The 19,490-nt window shown below is 42.1% G+C and overlaps 2 protein-coding genes across 2 annotated transcripts; both read right to left on the bottom strand.

Annotated features, from left to right (window-relative positions):
• Positions 1-3,244: 3,244 nt before the first annotated feature.
• Positions 3,245-12,470, bottom strand: ddx58 (DEAD (Asp-Glu-Ala-Asp) box polypeptide 58). Its single transcript, XM_036551271.1, has 18 exons — positions 12,294-12,470; positions 11,543-11,674; positions 11,144-11,325; positions 9,706-9,861; positions 9,254-9,398; positions 8,931-9,050; positions 8,444-8,609; positions 7,730-7,982; positions 6,999-7,161; positions 6,781-6,882; positions 6,508-6,665; positions 6,256-6,391; positions 5,824-5,972; positions 5,566-5,662; positions 4,917-5,087; positions 4,553-4,701; positions 4,046-4,192; positions 3,245-3,804 (listed from the first exon to the last, which is right to left on the bottom strand). Exons 1-18 carry the CDS (start codon positions 12,397-12,399, stop codon positions 3,490-3,492), a joined length of 2,847 nt encoding a protein of 948 aa, XP_036407164.1. The 5' UTR covers positions 12,400-12,470; the 3' UTR covers positions 3,245-3,489.
• Positions 12,471-14,357: 1,887 nt separating this feature from the next.
• On the bottom strand, positions 14,358-18,548 carry LOC118793263 (E3 ubiquitin-protein ligase Topors-like). Its single transcript, XM_036551359.1, has 2 exons — positions 18,370-18,548; positions 14,358-17,262 (listed from the first exon to the last, which is right to left on the bottom strand). The coding sequence occupies exon 2, from the start codon at positions 17,260-17,262 to the stop codon at positions 14,410-14,412; it is 2,853 nt and encodes a 950-aa protein (XP_036407252.1). The 5' UTR covers positions 18,370-18,548; the 3' UTR covers positions 14,358-14,409.
• Positions 18,549-19,490: the final 942 nt, after the last annotated feature.

The raw sequence follows: 19,490 nt of genomic DNA, 5'->3' as shown, positions 1-19,490 counted from the left end.
TGCAACATCAGCCCCCAGTAGTTTTATTTTACAGAATTTCAGTTACTCCAGTTCTACCGACACAAAAAAGAAAAAAGAATAATCTATTTATAATGTTTAGGGGGAAGAAAGATTAGATAAGATTTTTTTTCCTTCCACAAGTACTTGGATCTCAAAGACAGATTAATGTAAAGTACTGCACCATGTCTGAATACTCAAAAAATAATGATGGCATCACACACATATTGTAAATTACTTCAAATACAAAGTTCAAATACAAATAAAAAAACCATGAGCGATGGTGAAGATGATGTTGATTTGTGAAGGGGAGGCTTCACCTCTCCTTCAAACCTAAATGTTAATTATTGTCAATCATTTGTTTTCACCTGTTGTAATTTTTAAGGGAACCAGCCTATTGGTTAACAAGCTACACCTGACTAATTGAAGGCAGATTAAATACGGGTGTGGCTGGAGAGCAGGAAGGAGGCTCATTTTGTCTCTGCCGTTGGTTTGCATAGGCTGGTTTCCTTTGTTTTGTTTGCTGGGTTTTACAACAAATTATTGTTCCTTTGAAACTTTTTTTCTTTTAAACTGTTCCTTTCTACTCATTTATGGGAGAAGTGTTGGCCAGCTTCTCTACATGATTACAAGAGCTTCAGACTGCATGACAGTCATTAGAAATTGATCTGCTTAGTTTAAAATTGGTTTTAAATGCTCAGAAAACAAAGTTCATGGTCCTCTCAAAAGCTTGCTTAAAGTTACTTGACCATTTTAGCATTTTCACGTCCAATGGTAAATCCATTGAAAGTGTGCCCTTGTACAAGTATTTAGGTATATGGATAGATGACAAGCTTTTATTTAATGTACATATTGCTAATCTAGTTAAGAATCTCAAAGTGAAGATTGGCTTTTATTTTAGAAATAAATCTTGTTTTACTTTTAATGCTAAGAAAAAAACTTGTGGAAGCTACTTTTCTGCCTGTGATTGATTACGGTGATATATTGTATATGCGTACAGCCTCCTCCATTTTACGGAGCCTTGATTCAGTGTACCATGCATCGATAAGTTTTATTACAAATGCAAAGTGTCTCACTCACCACTGTATTCTTTATGATTTGGCGGGCTGGACATCACTGACCACTTGCAGACAACAGCACTGGTTTATTTTTATCTATACAGCAATACTGGGTAAACTTCCAGCTTACCTCTGTACCACCCCCCCCCCCCCCAATACTTGGGGACCTTTGAGAGCAGAGTATTCTAATTTAAAGCCCTGATCTTGGCCCAGTTTTGCCTGTCATGTTGTGTATAGGGGAATGGATATCAAAGAGCAAAATCAAGACACGGTCAAAAAATAGCACTGACACAACTGTTATTGTCTGTATACTCCTATATTCGTAGCATTTACTGACTTAACTAAATTACTAACTCACTTATTATTGACACTCCCTAACTGAGACGTTTTTATTCTGATCAAGAGTTGAACGATGTTCCCTAAGAAGGTCAAAGTTCATTGGTCAGTTACAGGGTAGTTATTTGTTTTTGATGATTAAAGATAAACTGGCCACAGGTGCCATCTGTGCTTAATGACACATTTCATAGTGACAGTGATATCACAGACACAAATAAAAGTTTTAACCTTCACAGACATAATACGAGGGAGGGAAACTGCTGTCGTAGACATATTTGTAGTTGCTATGACAAACATTTCAGCCACAAGACGGCACTGTCACTTAGTGTATGAATTGTATTTTCTGTCTCACTCTGCAGTTGTTTTTCAAAAGTGTTTGCTTTGATAACATGAAATTAAGCAAATTAAGGAAGCATGGAAGGTTTTGCAGAATGGTGGGTATTTCCTTCAGTTCCTGAAAGTCACTCTGCTTAAGTATTATAAATTTAAACAATTATGATTAGGGGCATAAAGAGTCTGTTTTTTGGCTGAGGAATGCTGCACATTCAAAATTCCCTACATAACACATGTTGATCAGAGTTATACTAATGGAAAGATGCCATTGGTGTTATTTTCTTCGAAGACGCTACTCTGCTGATGAAATCTTCCATGCACAGGACTGTTTTCCCATAGCATTTCTCACAATGTCTTTTGTTTCTATCTTGCGCTCATGACAAACCCATTGTTGTCCTTCAGGGTCTATACTGGATCCTCGGTTTCGAGTTTCAACAGCCTCACAAAGTGTGTTTTGACAAGGTAGAAAATTGCAGGCAAAAATTCTGTCTCCTGACCCTTTCTGTGGTTTTCTGTCCCTTGCATAACGTAAACATGAAATTTTGAAATGCTGATCAGACAGGACCACATATATACATTTTTAACAATTTCCAGTTCAGGTCTCACTAACATCGCTGAATTAAGGCCTAGTAACATCATTGAATAGCTGTGCAATTCCCAGAATGAAGGTTTACCAGCAACCACCACAGCCATTGCTGAAGTGAGAAGACAGACAGTGAAGGTATATGGTATGCGAAGAAACATACATGGGAGGTTCTGGTTCCTTGAAGGTAAGTCCTGGTACCCTGTATTAAACCACTGACACTCACCTATCCTTCACACACGGAAAGAAGATGTAATATGTCTTACACTACGGAGACTGGAGAGGAAAGGCTGAAGCTGAACAGAACTAAACCTTAATTGGAAAAAGACCTATTACATTCAATGGAGGGAAGAAATGCAATAAATATCTGTGGGTTGAGGTTTGTTTTGACCACTAACGATAAGATTCTTTTCACAATTGTAAGTCTAAAATCTGCCATTCCTTGCTTGGAACCACTGAACCTGCAAGGCAGAGGCCTCACACTAGCAGCCTATATATGTAACACTGAATGTAGGTCACCTCACCATGCCAGCTCACATTTCTTTTCCACACTGCCTAGAGCATAATAAGGGAACAAAATTACAAAGGTGGATATGTTGTTATCTTCCACTTGGGTGCAAAAGACCAGGAAGGACCTGGTGCTCTGAAAGGTATGGGACCACAGTGTAAGCACAGTTGATGACAGGGGCCAGTGGAACCAGTGTGTAAAGCCAAAAATGTCATCAGCACTGACAAAATGAGAGCATTGCAAAAAAAATCTATGACCTGTACCTGAAAGAAAGGACATCTCTATATTGTGTTTCAGCTTTGAGTGTTTGGCACAGAACAGAATATTAGACAATTACAATTGAACCATTTATTGTGAGGTTACAAAGAAAAGACACTGGGTCTCATTTTATGCTTGAGCTAAAGAAGCCTATCACTGATACATTACTTTCTATAGCTCATTATGTAAGTCAACAAGTGCCCATCCCACCAATATCCTGCTAAAATATGAATGATTAAGAATTCTACAAATTTGTCTTTCATTACTGATCAATATTCCCGACATTCCCAAGTTTAATTCATGAAAGGCTATGTTTCAAAAGCACCTTCTTTGCAGGTCAAGGTACACTGTGCAATACATATACTGACATTAGAAGGGCCACAAAATCACCACGTAGTCATTTTCTATTTCTGTGATCATTCAGTGGGACCAGATGTCCCAGGATGTATATCAGTTATTTCAAACTCTTTCATGGCAAATGTGACATGTTTCCACTTTCGGAAGTACTGCTGCTGGTTGGTCACACAGTTCTTGACCACAAAGCTCTCGATTTTAATCACCGGCAGGTCGTCGATGTTCATGTAGGAGGCAATGATCCCCCAGTCTTGTTGGCACTGACGGCAATACATCTTCATCTTTTTTTCAAAATTGCCGTAACCTCTGGGATTCCTGTGAGGCTTCTGGACACATCTCTCTAAGATGGTCCTGTCCACAACTATGTGGTGTGACTCCTGACAGAAACACATTCATTGATGTCATTAAGTTCAAGGGAATCAACAGAGTGAACATTACACAGGACAAAACGCAATCCACCAGAAGCTCATTCCCTTGAGGATCAACAGCATGCATCTCTTACGAGTTTACCTAATATAAGTACACACCTGTGTTAGCATCCTTCAAAAAGGTATTCTGACAAAGACATAGAGGCTGTGCTGCCACAGCATTGGAGATATTATTCAAAATTAAGCTCACCTGTACAACTCTCAGGTCATCAGAGAAACAAGCAAACTCCTTGCATTTTGAACAAAGGAGTTCAAAGCTGCCATGGGTTCTGGGTTTCTCCGGTGTTGAGTTGACATGGTCCCTTATCATCTTGTCTTCCTTTTGAAATGCATCAATCTAAAGGGAGTGAAGCATCAAATTCAGATTATTTTGTCATCTGAGGGTAATTATTTGACCCTCAAGAAGAAGATTCTCTTTTCACTCCATATAGAGGAACCCGTAAGACTTACTTGCCATGTGAAGGGAAGTGATTAATAGAACTGAATGATTTCAACTGTAATGCTACATTAGATTACTTACACTCATTGTCATCCATACACTTATTGCCAAATAAGAAAGCTATTAAACTGCATTCATAATTTTTAATCATCCGAACACAGTCAATATGATTTACAATAAACACTTAAAAAATTGTGATTGTACCTTTCTACCCCAATACACCCAAACAGCCACTATGAGATATTAAAATACAGATACCTTAGCTAGCATTGATTTCCTGGAATTCTGCAAAGTAGCAATGGCTTTCTCCACTATTTTTTCACGATGCAGATTTAACCTTTCCTTTTCGATATATTCCTTTTTGTCAGATATAAGGAAACACCTGCTTCCTTCTGCCCGGCCACGACCTACAACATGATTAGTGTAGATTAAAGTTAGTTTGTTTCTAACATTTTGGATCAAATATGGAATAAGACTGATTGAAAGACAAAATGAAATGTTGCTACTACAAAATTTACTGAGGTATTTCACAACATATGAAAACATGTTCTTTATTTTACTTAAATCCATTACCCAATTAATAAAATATTAAAATGTAGTTCTTTGTGATACAAAAGCCTACCTCTGACTTGGATCATCTTGACAACATTGCCAACATATTCATACATCAGCACAAGGTTGCACTGTGGAATGTCAATGCCTTCGTCTGCTACTGAGGTGGCGATGAGGATTTTACTTTGATTCGAACTTTTAAAGGATTCCAACACCCCCTTCTTGGATGTCTGTGTCATTCCTAAAAAACAACCATGTAAGAACTGATAATCTATTACCGCCAGCTGTTTGGTAAAACTTTGTCAAATGAAATTATTCAAGGATAAAAATCATTGTACTTTCATCTGTATGAGCTTGATGTATGTGATTTTATGCTGTGATTTATCAGTATGCTTCAGAATGCTTTGAATCTATTACAGATTCAAAGAACCTACCCAGTGGTAAGTCATAGCAAGGTAGCCTTCAAGGCACTTGATGTGTTAAATTGGAAAATTAGTCTAACTAAAACCATGGGCACAAGAAGAATGGGCACAAGAAGCATTTACAAGTCAGCCATATAAGGACATCTGACTGTATATGTGTGTACACTACTACTGTGCTGCTACTAAATTTCACCAGAAACACACTTTGAAGAAACTGAAGAGAAAATATGAATATGCCATGTGTATTTTATACGTATGTTGAGTATATTCACATTTTTATAGCAAGGTGGCCTATACCTGAACCTGTTAGATGAGACTTCCTCCCTCTGCCTATCAAAACTCCAGGCTTTAGAAACTTCAGAGAGTCTGTTTCCTCAATCCAGTTTTTCATTGCCTGTATGAAAACATTTTATGTCATCATGGATTAATTTAAGATTATGGGTAACACCTTAATGGCAAAAGTATAGTCAGCAGACATCATGTCAGAGTGTCATATTATTTACTTAATTATCAGAAATGCAAATAATTTTTGGCTCATGACTCCCCCATATTTACATCAGCCAGCGCCCTGGTCCTGACAAACAGCACGGTGCGAGTCTGGTCGTTGTTTCTGTACTCTTCATCCAGAATGAACTTCAGCTCCTTCAGCTTCGGGTTCTCCTGCGGCTCCCGCCTGGACAGTTGGACCAGGTGGGGGTGCTGAACTGAGAGACAGAGCACCGTGTGTGACATCGGTGAGGAGTGACTGGGGTGACGTATATGCTGGGTTTTTACGTGGCAGACAGGGAATGTCTGTTATTCTAGAACCACTAGATACAATGAAAGGAGGTCAGGGGGTGAAATAAATTTAAATAATAATTCAGACTAGATTAGCAATGATTTATGTAATAGTAGTATACACATAATTTATATTCACAGTTCCCCTAATTTTCAGTAAACATTAAAGAAATTTGTGATTCACCTTGGACACTCAGATCTAAAACCTACCGTCAAAATATTCTGTCAGTTTCCGTTCAGTTTCATCAAATCCTGCATTTCTCACTTGATTGAAAAAGACCTCCAGGTAATCCAAGGCATCCTTGGTCCTTGCGTCCTCGTTGATAATGAGCGCATCGTTGTATTTCTGTCAGGAAAGGGAAGCAATGGTGACCGACATTAAAATGGAGGCGAATTTAATTGGGAGTTGTACTGCTGTGGTGTGTGAAACCTCACTGGGAGTTGTGTGAAAGGGGTCCTTACCCTCAGGTGCTCTGTGAAATTGAAGAGAGCCCTGCACACCTGGCTCTCCCTCTGCTTGTCCTCCAGCTGCAGAACCTTGCATCGCTTCTGCACGTCCACAATCCACTGCTCATACTTCTGCGTGCCGTAATCACGGTTCTGAATATTGGACAGGGAATCTAGAGGGAGAATTGCATTTTAAAGGCACACTGTCACTTTAGAGGAAGCACACAGAAAAAGTAGGGTCAATTTCAAGAAGCTCGTAGGGGAAACACCTCGAATGTTTTACCCTACCTATGTCATACACCTTCCTGGCCAGTGCTTCAATGTTGGACATGATGTTATGGATGATGGCAATGAAGGGGTCACTTGTTCTTTTCCTCACCTCAACAAATTCTTTAAAGAGAAAGACAAAGAATCTTTCATTTTTTGAGAGACACTGCTTGCTCTCAGAATCTACCTCTAAAGCTGAATAAGGAGTATTATGTACACTACACGTATGTATTGGTTACCCTTTTCAGGCATATTCACAAAGGACATGAGCTCCTCCTTGTTTTCCTTAACAGTCGAGATGACTCTCACATCCAGGTTTGCACACAGTTGGCAGATGTTACTTTCTGCCTGCGGCTGGTTCTTGAAACTCCCAATCCCCACAGAGGCCGTTAGCCCAACAATCTAATCAAGTTAAAATGAACAGCAAAGTCACCAATAATTGTCAAATGCCTGTGCAACACGTGTACGACTCCTGCCGATGTGGCTTTCAAACAACAGTCGTTGCTGTCCACCTTGTACATCACGAGATACAATTAGCTTTAATAGATGTTTAATAGCATTAAAGACCCTAGCTCATCACAGTCCCTAAAGTCCCTAGCTCATCACACTTTTACTCCAAGATGTGACATCACCTGTAGCAGATGTTAAAAGTGTTCACTCACAGACCTGAACTCCATATGGCTGCATAACTTGACAAGAACTGAACACTGCAATAGTGAATCTTCAGCTGCTTTTTAATCTCAGTGTTTAGGTCTATAGTGCACTGAGCACAGTGCTGTTTTTTTATTTGTCAGTCTCAGGCCTACATTCATTTTCAAGAGGCTTCTTCGTGTTTGGTACATTACATTGATTTCAAGTGTGCTCTCTAGGAAATGGCACAGCGCCACAGACATATCATGCATTATATATACTGCACTGTTCAGGAAAATATTATGAAACAAATGCTGAATGAGAAGCAACCTGCACTAACCTGAGGCAATGGCTCATTCCTTTCAATCAGTTTGGCATCCAGGTAATTGGCCATGAGAATATTGTAGGGATGCTTTCCAGTGGTGTTGTGACACTCGTCAAATATCAGCAAGGTAAAGACAGACAGTGAAGGTAGCTCTTTGCGTTTGAGGGCATTCACTAAGATCTGAGGCGTCAGCACAATGATGTCGTGGTTTTCAACAATAACATCCATGGAAATCTGTTCACCCATGTCTCCACAGAGACCTGTGATCCTGTACCAGACAGACATTAGGACATCAATGCATCTGTTGCAAACAGGACATAGCAAACGATGTTTAACACTCTCTAAAGTAAAGGTTTCAGATCAACAGAAGACAGCTGCACTCCCAGTTGTAGAAGACAGAAATGTACTCTTAGTTCAGACACAAAGAACAGAGACAGATTTCCTCGGTTTCCATATGTGCACAGTGGTATTAAGGAACTGCAGATTAGTCTGACATATACTGATCAAGCTTCATGTGAATGGATTACTAGTAAAGCTTGACACCAGTGGCATAGACAATGATTTAATTCCCATGAATTTCAGGTTGCAAAACTTAACTTTTACTCTGAAAATCTTTTCTTTTAATTTGTATGCTTTATATATTCAGAGCATCACATGTAAGTATTCAAAAAAGGCTTTGCAGTTCACCAATATATACATAAAACAAGAACAAATACAAAAGAAACTGACCTGATGTCCCCATCATCTATGTTAGAGAAGTGATCCTGGAACAATTGGTACTGTTGTTCATATACATCTACTTTTGTAGCCATAAAGACAATCTTGGCTGTCTGGGGAGGTTTAGTTTTCAAGTGATGATCACAGATAGCAAGGGCAACAATTGTCTTTCCGCAGCCTAAAGCAATTGCAGAGAGGAATTTACAAATTAATTTCAGACTAAAATAGTAACATTTGTCTGTGTTCAATATGCCACTTCTTTACACTCTAATACTGGACAAAATTTTGGATGTTCAACTTAAAATGTAATTAAAATTAAAATTTACTTAAAATACACTATCCATAATTATATCCCCAGATCCTTGTTTGACACTGTAGCTGAGAGCTTTCATTCATTTATTCATTCATTCAAAAAAAAAAAAAACAAAGTGAACTGTGGTGATAGTAAAGTTGAGCTGTACAATGGGAAGAAGGCCAAATTTGACAATCAGATCAGAACCTGTGGGAGCGCAGATAATTGTGTTTTTTCCCTCAAACGCAGGGCCTGCCAGCTCTCTTTGATAGGATCTCAGCTTCCGTCCTCCAAATGTTTTACAATCATCCTTCCCACCACTGCCTCCTGCAGACAACATACCACAATCTTCATCTGAAATGGCTCCAAGAAAACAGTGGTCCTATAATATATGTTACAGTGCCTGTTACCTCTTGCCTGCAGTAACATTACAGTTACACATAATGTTGAACACTCACTGATGCAAACACATTAACCATTTTAAACTCACATCTCACAACAGCAATGTAACCTGGAAATTCACTCAGTACCTGCTGCTTCATCATGGAATGTCATAAAGTCTCTCTCATTCATACTTTCCACCAGGCTATTAACAGGATCTTCTCTGAACTCAAAACAGACTGTTGTAGTTTCCTCATTTACATCGCTGTCTTCCACTGCTTTTCCAGAGTCTGGCTCTGAAAATGCAATATGACACATTATAAATGTAATTACCCTGATACAAAGACTTCTGCTGATCACTGATCTGAACAGAGTAACAGTGGCAAGCAAGAACATAGCATGCAATGAGAAGTTTCATTTCAGAATTCCCTAAAATGCTCTACACCATTAACAAGAACAGATAGCAGAGCCCAAACTTATAGGCAATTCAGTTTTGTATAATTACTTTAAAAAGTGAGAGATCATTATAGAAGCATGAAGATGATAAATATATTGTGTTAAGTAAAGAAAAACTGAGAGACATAAAAAGTGGAACAGATACTGTGCCTGGATCTGGGTCCAATAACTCCAAAGCCAGTGTAAAATTGCACGCGTGCAAGGCAAGCTTTAGGAGTTTGAACCAGTTGGATTTGTCCGACCTTTTCAAACATTCTGTCAACTTTTCAGATCCAGCAATGTGTCCTTTTTGTTCACTAATCTGAAAAGTACAATAACATAAAATGTTAAGGAATATTAAACTTTAAAAACATGATTTGAATTATAGTCAGCACAAAAAGTGAGTTTACATCATGTTCATATGATACACAATTATTACCACTGACAAAATGAATACCAAAACTGGATGTGGCTCATATTGATTAAATGTTTTTGCTGTGCATATCAGTAATAATATTATATTGATAATTACATTTCATTAGGTTTGGATGAAATACATCTGCTTGTACACATCAAAAATACTCCAGTCAATCAGTGAGGAATGGGCAACTTGTGTCAATCCAAGTTATTTCAAATCATATTGTCACATGAGTCTAAATATATGAAATAATTTTACATTGGCATATTCTACATTGGCAAGAAAATCCAAAAGGCTGCTCTGCTTTCTGATTTGGTGAGCATGTGAAATATGATCACAACACATCAAGTTTCTTATGAAAATGTCCTAACACCAGTTGTCAGGCTGAGTCATGTGAACTGCCTTTGACACAGCAAAAATCCATTAGATCAGACAAGTTCCCACACCAGCTAAATACTCTTCCTGTCTGTCATCATAAACTTGCTGGTATAAATTTTGCTTCAGACTCATCATCATAAAATTCAGTGTGCTTACAACACTCATCTTGTAGATACATATTACTTATCGTGTCACCCAGAGGACAACAAAATGTGGCGGCTGAGTTATAGAGGAAACTATATGTCTCCCTGTGGCTTTCCTCTTGTTACTCCACTTCCTTCCCACAGTGTAAGGGCATGATCTCTAAAGTAACTGGTAGCTCTTAATCGTCCCCATGTGCAAGTTTGTTTGTCTCTTGCTATAAGCTTGTGTCATGTTGGTCCTGCCTTGTGTGCTTGTCAATTTCAGATGCATCTTACTGTGTCCCTCTATAGGTCAACTTGACCCTGAGTAGGAAACAAAATTTACCAGTGTCATTAAAAATGTCACAGCAAGTGTCATAACAAATGTGTTTTCAAAATATTAACGTCCATTCATATATGTTTTCTGGTGTTTTTTCTTTCTTCACACTCACTTCAAGGACCTTATCAAGCTGTGAAAGGCTGTAGGCCACCCTCTGCTTTACAGAATAATACAGTTATTAAAAATGGATTTGCAAAATAATTGTGATAACAATAACACATGCAATACTTTGGGGAAAATACTGTCCTTGTCAAGGCTAAGATCCACAAAGTGTAGCTGACCTGATGAGGCTAAGGATCATGTTTTGACAACTGCAAAAAGATCTGAATTACTATTGAATACTCACCGCTCTTATTTCCTCTCGCTCACGGTCAATAATGCATTCCGACAGGTGATCCACAACCTCTACTGGCTTTATCTGTTTGGTGAAAGATGCTTCAACCCGTTCCAAAAGCATCTTAAAAGGTCTCATCCGTTCAAGGTGTTGAAAATCCCACTCCCGAATAGCCTGATAAAGTCCGGTGTAGTCTAAAAAATACATTGACCACACAAATATGACTATAGTGCATGTCGTGCCGGCACTGTGATTTACTCCCATATATGTATTCAAAGGAGCAGGAATATAAAAACAATGCAGATACTTGCAAAAATCAAGACAGACATTTCAGGTTACACCACCTGTGAAATCTTCAACCACTGTGAGTGAACCTAACTTCCCCAGTGTTATTTTCTCTGTATAGCATACCTCCTTCGCGGAGTTCATCCAAAAAAGCTTGAAACCAGCCTTTCTCCTCCAGTTCGCATATCTCCTGAAGAAGCATTTGAGCAGCAGAAGTGACCGAGGACTTTTCCTCTGAAAGAATTCTCTCCACCACCTCTGGTGAAATTCATAAGAGGACAAATGTTATTGAAATGTACAGGTCGCCCCCTAGTGGTGAATGCACGTACCCTATGGGTGCAGTTACGCTGTGATGTAATGACTGAGTAAAGAATGCTATGAAACGGGCTGGGCTGCGTCTCAGTTTCAACCTTTCATAAATATGGATTTATGCACAAACATAGGTTGGAAAATATATCAGCAAATGCAACAGTTATGATTAATAAAGGTTTATTCAATGGGTTAAGTTTAAAATATGAAAACAAAGGCATACTTCCGCCGTGGCAGGCTACTGTAACAAAGTAAACAAACACATCGGCTTCTACAATGTTGTCAGTGCCATACACGAAAAACGTTTGAAAGAGAATATAACATACCCTAATAACATTTCTGAAATGACAATGATTTGCCTGATACAACTACAGCGTTTCCTTCCCGTAGATCTATTTATGAGGTATAACAGTAAGCGTCCATTATTCTCAAACACATTATTAAAAGTGTAGTAGTACAACAGCTACATTTTTCGATTGTTAATTGTTATACTGATGCGAGAACGGCACTTCTGTTCGGCTGTTGCGTTATGAACCTTAATCAACCATTATCAAAAAATAAAACAAACCTGTTTGCAGGTATGAGGTCATGAATCCTTTGACGTAAGACGGCCGTAGCGTATGCACTATGTAGTCGTTAAATCGCTTAAGATTTCCTTTCTCCAGCTCATACATTTCTGCCCGTTATCAGAGAAACACTAAATCCAGCTGAAAGTCTTCGTCAGGCGGACGCACTCCAGACTGGTTCTTGCCTTGGTACTAAAATGTCTTCTCAGAACCACCGCATCAGCCGGTTTCATTTCAACCTCTGGAGACCATGAAGTGAAAGTGAAACTTAGAAACTTCCCGAAGTCTAGAATCCCCTAATGTTGTTAAATACCTTTACATTTCAAATCATATCGGTGAGTCTTTAACTACCTGTAATTGCTGGCATGATTAAAACTCTGTGCATGCGTGTGTGCTTACAACTGGATAAATGTATTTGTTTCTGTAAATCTATGCTGTGATAGGCAGCTTTTGGTAAGCTGCGAATTTATGAATAATTGAAATGTGTGTCGTACCAAACCTTAACTCCTACATTTTTGGTATTCTCATTTGTAATACATTTATTCTGCGTATGACTGCTAACACCTCTGCTTTGCAATCCCTCACAAGTCACACAATCATGATGATAGACTTATTTTTATATTCAAACATATGAATTGGAATGAAAAGTATTTTATATTTTCCTGCCAATTTGTGCCTGACAAAATATTAGAATACAATTATACAAATGATTTAATAAAATACCAAGGATGGGACACTAAAAAATGTTGATTAACCAGTCATGTATGGGCATTTGATATGGTATTACTCTGGCATAATCAGTTCAACATTTTCCCTTTGGCTCTTTTCTAAACAATTATTAGAATCCTTTCTCCAGGAAACATCAAAGTTGTGTCACGTTTCATGCAAGTGCACACATTAAATAGCAACTGTTAAACATCTTAAGTATATGAGACACATTTACTGTGACAAATTCATTATAAACAATTATGTTTAAACAAAACAATATTTATTGAAACAAGTTGTTGCACAGCATGAAATGGAAGCCTATTGTACAGTTCATTTCTTCATACTCGATTGCTTGGGTTTTTGTGAATCAAACGGACAAGCATGGTCAGACCAAGCAAACTTTAACAAACACATGTCCATGATTATACTATATCTTCTGTGATCTCTAAGATACCTCTTTCTAAAATAGTCACAATTGTGATCTTTGTCATTTACCAGGTGGACCACTAGCAGAGATCCCTGAAAACTCAGCAGACGCAGTTATGGTGTAACAGAAAATTCCACACATTCAGTCCCATTCTTATTTTCCCCTGCAACTTTTAAACCCATGTTTGGTTTTTTTAGGTTTTCAATAGGCTGCAACCTCAGCTTATGTATGTCACTCACAGTACAGTGCAAAATATACCAGCGATTCAGACAGGATGCTGAAGAGCCGATTATGAAATCTCACCAAAAAGACCAGTTGGAAAAGAATAATGTATTTGTGAAATATGCACCATTATAGAACATGGACGTCACAGAACTGGACACCATTGGAACTGATGTCATTACATATGTACATGGTAACTGCTGTGTGAGGTAACCAGATAAATGCTTGTATGTAGTTCTATCCTTTCCATTTCACTGAGTAAAACCAACTGCTGAGGTGAAGTTTGCACAGCCATACTATATTGCAAAAACCTCCTGTTTTTTGCCCAACAATAGGTAAAAAGGTTTTTTTTTTCTGGCAGAGTGGTATAAAATAAAAGGCATCCACGAGTCCACCTTTTTTCCCTGAGTAATACAGCAAAATCAATTTTGACTGGAATGGTTAGGCAAGTCAGTACTTCTTTCAAAACATTAAATATGACAGACTGTGAGTTTAACAGCACTGAGTAAATGAAAACCAAAAGTTTCCTGTTTAGATGGGCTTAATAGATATAGACACTTAAAAACGCTGATGTTTAAAAAGTACAGTGTTGAGATGGATCATTTTATTATTATTTTTTTTTTAGTAAATTTCCACAAAACACACCTCTGACAAGAACAAATTAGTTTAAATTGTGAGTTGAGTAAAAGTCAGTCTGTTAAGAGCTGCTTTTTGTTCCCTAATTTAAGGATGTGTAAAGAGAAGTACAGTCTTTCTGAGTTTCAGTCTGTGCGACCGACCGCACTGATGTCAGGGGCATCTTCCAAACTCGTCTGTTCAATGAATTGGCTTTCGATTGTTATTAACGGGCTGCCAGTACTTGTCTCATCATCTGAGGACACAGAGGAATGTTTGTTTTCACTGTGTGGTGTGTTGCATTTATCAATGTCGAATGCCACTTGTGAAGAAGCCGCGTCAGTGTGTGAAGCACCCGCAGCGCTGTCCTGATCAACAGGCAGAATGTGCTCCTCCAGATCCTGCAGGATAGACTCCAGCAGGTGCGCGTCGGAGGGGTGCCCGGTGGTGGTGGAGACCTCATTCTTGCCGCTGACGAGGCCCGCGCGGTCGCCAACGTCCACGGCCGGGTCGGTGATGTCCACGGTGTGGTCGGTGTCGCTGTCGATGGTGATGACGGTGGGCGAGCGGCACTCCGCCCGCTCCCTGCTTTTGTGCCTCCTGCTCCTCTTCCTGTGCTTTTTCTTCTTCTTGTGGTGCCGCCGGGTCTCCGCCGTGGCCCTGCCCTCGAAGATGATCTCCACGCTGGGGCTCCGGCTCTTCCTCCGGGACCGCCTGTGGTGCCTCTCGCCGGCGCCCCTCTCCCTGAGGCCGGAGGAGGGGGGAGAGGGCGGCAGCGCGGGTGCTCTGGAAGGCCGCTCTTTGGAGGACCCCTCCAGGTGGCGGGTCTTGTACTTCCGCTTCCCGCTGGGCTTCTCGTGGCGGGATCTGCGGCGGGCGGCGTGGGAGCCCTGGGAGCTGGCGCCCGAGAGGCTACTGGATCGCCTCCTCTCCAAGTGGGGCAGGTCCCGGGGGTCCCGGGGGTCCTGTGGGCTGCGGCTTCGCGACCGCGAATCGTATTCTGGGCTCGTGTATAAGCTGGAGCAGTAAGACCGGCTGGGCACATACAGGGGATCGCTGCTCTCCTTCTCCCGGCTGTAGGAGTCCCAGTGGTACTTGTACGACGACCTCTCGCGGCCGTGTCTGCGGCGGCCACCGTCCCTCTCCCGCCTCTTGTCCCGCGCCCTGTCTTTCGAGGGCGGACGCTCCCCGCTGCGCGACCTCGAATGCCTCCTCCCTCTGGAGAGCGTGCTGTCGCTGTGCACTGAGATAGTGGGGCTTCTCGCCGACCAGCTCCGCTCCGTGCTCCTCGACCACCTGCTGCCGCTCTTACGGGACCGGTCTCTGCTTCTGGACCTCGACCTTTCTCTGGAGCCTCTGTGGTGTCTCCGCTCGTCCTTGTTGTGAGAGCGGCTGCCGCCCGTGTGATACTTGCCGCTTCTGTCCGTCACTCCGGAGGTCCCGCCTCTGTCTGCAGGAGAGTTGCCTTTGTGTGAAGCGGAGTGTCTTTCCCTCGCTTCCAAAGAGGGGAGGTCTTTGTCTGCCTGCTGGAAGCTCCCGGCAGACAGGGCTTCCCTTTGTGGAGACTTGCGCTTGGATGCGGAGGAGCAGGCGGAGGACGGGGGGCTGAGGCTGGGAAAGCGGATGTGCTGGGGCTGCTGAGGGACCTCCGGGTTCTCGTTTGCGTCGTGGACAGACTCCTCGGAATCGGAGGAGAGCTGTACCAGCTCTGGCGTCCGCTCGGCCATGGGCTTCACGTAGCCCACGATGACGCAGTCCTCTTCCTCCTCCTCTGCGAAGGAAGAAGCGCCCCCGTCCTCGTTCACGGCCGGGTCGGCCTTCACCTGGGCACCCTCCTGCGGCGCGGCCTCCGGCTGCCCCGCCCCCTCCCGGCTGCTCTCGGACTCCGACTCGCTGACCGACAGCGAGGGCGACCGCGGCTGCTCTGTGGTGGAATACGACGGCCCGGGCGTCTCGTCGTCCCACGGCGCCTGGCTCAGGGCGCTGCCCGCCACGGAGACGGGCCGCTGGTCCCGCTCCACGGAGCCCCCCTCGTCCTCCGATATGGCAATGACCGAGGAGTCGGAGCTGCTGCCTTCCTCGTAGGAGGGTGCGGGGCAGTCGTAGATGGCGTGCTGGTCGTAGGCCTCCATGTTGAACGGCGAGCGGGCGAAGCTGATGAACTCGTGCAGGAAGTGGTCGGTGCGGGTGAGCAGGAAGGGCCGCAGCTCGTCCTGAATGGCCTGGTCCTCCATGTCATAGCGGGTGATGCGGGACATGATGATGTGCTGCACGATATTGACCAGCGAGCCGTGGGTGCCGTAGAGCACCGTCAGCTCCCGCTTCAGCCAGGGCAGCAGCCGGTGGAGGCAGGCCGGGTTCCGCTGGAAGAAGGCGGCCGAGATGTCCCGGTGGCGGCCGCCGTCGCGCACGCTGCGCACCCTCACCCCGGTGCGGTACAGCGCCCGGCGGAACGTCACCATCTCCTGCTCCCGCAGGTGGCGCACCGTCCTGCCCTTGCTTTGGGCCCGCCTCCGCGCCGCCAGCCTCATCATCATGCGGTGGACTCCCCTGTCCTGCTGCAGGGGGGTGGAGCCAGAGAGGCCCTCGAATATGACCCCGTTGTCCGGAGGAGGCGACGTTCTCCTCGGGGACTGCCTCCGCTCCCTCGTTTGCGTGGCGCCGTACCTAAGCCTGTGGGCCCCAGGGCTGCTGAAGGAGCCGTTCTCAGTAGGCCTCAGGACAAACTCCTTAAAGTCATTCTCTGCCTTTACGGTGTGAAAGATAGAGTTGAAAGGTTGCTTGCATAGTGGGCACTCTGCTTTGTTCTTGGACCACTCGTGGATGCACCGGAAGCAGAACTTGTGCAGACAGTGATCCAAGTACGCCATATTGTTGAACCGGTCCAGGCAGATGGGGCATTTTGAGTCAGGAGAGGCTTCTGCCGACACAGTCTGTGATGCCTTGCCTGGACCATCCTTTTTTCTCATCCGCAATTTCATCTTTGTAGGTGCCATCATCTAGAAAAAAAACATATGTATAGAAAAGTCCATTACACAACTTGTCAATCCATGCACTTCAACAGCTGACAAGCTTAATGTTTATGTCTTGTTTTGGTTCTGTATCACCCCCCCCCCCCCCCCCCATTTCCTTTCCTCTCTTCTAAAGCAGAAGTAAAACACTGTCCATTCTGTTATAACACTTAGAGACAGATCATATAAAGGTATAAAAAACACATCCTTTGAAAGATTATCAAGTTATTAACACTATTATGCCTTGAAATGAGCCACTAACTTACAGCAGCTTCTTTATACATATAAAATTAACATTAGCTCATACTGCGCTGTGGGAAACCGTGGTAATCATATCTGCGTTCACACTATGAGCGACTGCAGTGGTCTTGTGCCGGTCCGCTTGAACGGAGATTCTAACCACAAATCAGAAATAACAAGTTATTGTCTACATCATACTGCCGTTCAGTGTTACAGCGCTCTGTAGCACCATCTACATAAGCTTAGAAACTAAGACAAATACCGTCAGCTATACATTCGCGTACGAAAGGATGGATGTTGCAAAATACATAATGTCAGCTAACAGGCCTTATACTTGATCGAATAACTTGACGTAAGATCCACCGTAAGAGTAGACTTCCATCCAATTCCACATCATTTAGCTTGCTATTCTTACCGATCTCGCTAGCCAACCACTCCTGATTTCTAGTAAGGTAACTCAGTGTATACATCACGGCCTAGCTTAGTACCTAGTTACCAGCAGGCTAACGGACAGACACTCCAACGATAAGGCACAACACTTATTAGCTAGCATGATAGCTAACCGTACTAATACCAAACGTTAAACTAAATATTATAATATTTGGTCAGTATACTAAACGCTGAAAGAATAATCAAATGGTAGTTGTAAGCAAGCGGGCTACCAGTAACTGTAGCAAGCCAGGTAGCTAAGTTATCATTGCTATCTCTATTTACTGGCCAATCTAAATCAGAGTTAGTCTGCTTGGTACTTAATAACAACCTTAACATATACCAGGTTGTCTACTGAGAAACATACTTGATTTTCATTTCGCTTTCAGCAAGCTGCCCAGCTAGCGAGCGAACTAACCATCCTACCTGGAATGGGAGACTGAAAAGGAAATCCTACTCATGCGTTTGATCCAAGTTATTTTGTGACAGTCTGAACGCCACAAAACAAACACCAGAAAGAAACTGCATTATGTGATGACAAAATTAAATAAAAAGGCGAAAAATTCCTTTCGAGCATCAAATGTGGCTAACTAGCTAGCTAGACAGCTGACATTCCCTACCTCTAGGTTGTGAAAAAAAATTCTACAAAACCATCGAGTTTAGACCAATACAGGAATAAATGGGATTCTGGTATAGTGGCGGCTAGATTTTGGTGGTCGGTAAAAGGCATACCAAAGCATTTGAATTGTGTAACCTGGTGGCATGGAGGAATATGTAACATCATTACTGCGTGGATCAATATGATTGATTACATCCTTCGTGAAAATGTACCTACAAAATGATTGTAATGATTTTTTTACACAACAAGTCTGATTTCAGTAACTAGTTTACCTACCAGAAAGGGTTGTGAATTTCTTTGTTTCTTGCGTTTGTCGTGGGAATCCATTTGGTGGCGCTACAAAATGCAGCACCACATTAACGGGAAGAGATTTATGGTCTGTTCCGCTTCCGCTCCAAACACTACACTGGGGCGTTGTTGTATTACTGTTAACTATGACAACGGCACTAGTTACTTTAATCAACATGCAAGACTGTTCTTCCAGGAGTACTAGAAAAGGTGGACATTGAACATGTATTATGTCAGCGATCGCACATTGGACAGAATATATTCAGTGGTAAGTAATGGAAACCTAAACAAATTTGTTCTCACTTGCTAGTTAACGTTAGCTGAGAAGAAGGAATCCAAATGGGCAACATACAGGAGGGAATCCCTCTATCGTGAGGTGGTTAGCTCGATAGAGCTAGATAGAGTCATAACTACTAATTAGCCGTCTGACTAGTTACTATGAAACGGGGGTTTTCGTTATTAATTATTGATTTAATATGAGCTAGCTAGGAAGTTGTACTTCTGTCGTCGCTTGATTATAGGTAGTGAAAGTGTTGCACAAAAACCTTATGTCGGAAAAGGATGCTCTCTGCCTTAAGAAACACATACCTGTGGCTGTGACTGGGGAAATAAAAATACCCATAAGTCACTAATGTTGTAC

The sequence above is a fragment of the Megalops cyprinoides genome, chromosome 18, assembly GCF_013368585.1.
Source record: "Megalops cyprinoides isolate fMegCyp1 chromosome 18, fMegCyp1.pri, whole genome shotgun sequence".
Classification (NCBI taxonomy): domain Eukaryota; kingdom Metazoa; phylum Chordata; class Actinopteri; order Elopiformes; family Megalopidae; genus Megalops; species Megalops cyprinoides.
The sequence above is the reverse complement of the archived record's forward strand: the minus strand, read 5'-3'. Positions and strand labels throughout refer to the sequence as shown.

Excerpts from the sequence above, each read along its gene's own strand:
- LOC118793263 (XM_036551359.1), bottom strand. The coding sequence starts at position 17,262 with ATGATGGCACCTACAAAGATGAAATTGCGGATGAGAAAAAAGGATGGT.
- ddx58 (XM_036551271.1), bottom strand. The coding sequence starts at position 12,399 with ATGTATGAGCTGGAGAAAGGAAATCTTAAGCGATTTAACGACTACATA. Across the intron at positions 5,973-6,255 it reads ACTGACAGAATATTTTGACG|TTCAGCACCCCCACCTGGTC; the intron begins GTAGGTTTTAGA and ends TCTGTCTCTCAG. Across the intron at positions 4,702-4,916 it reads CAAGATGATCCAAGTCAGAG|GTCGTGGCCGGGCAGAAGGA; the intron begins GTAGGCTTTTGT and ends ATCATGTTGTAG.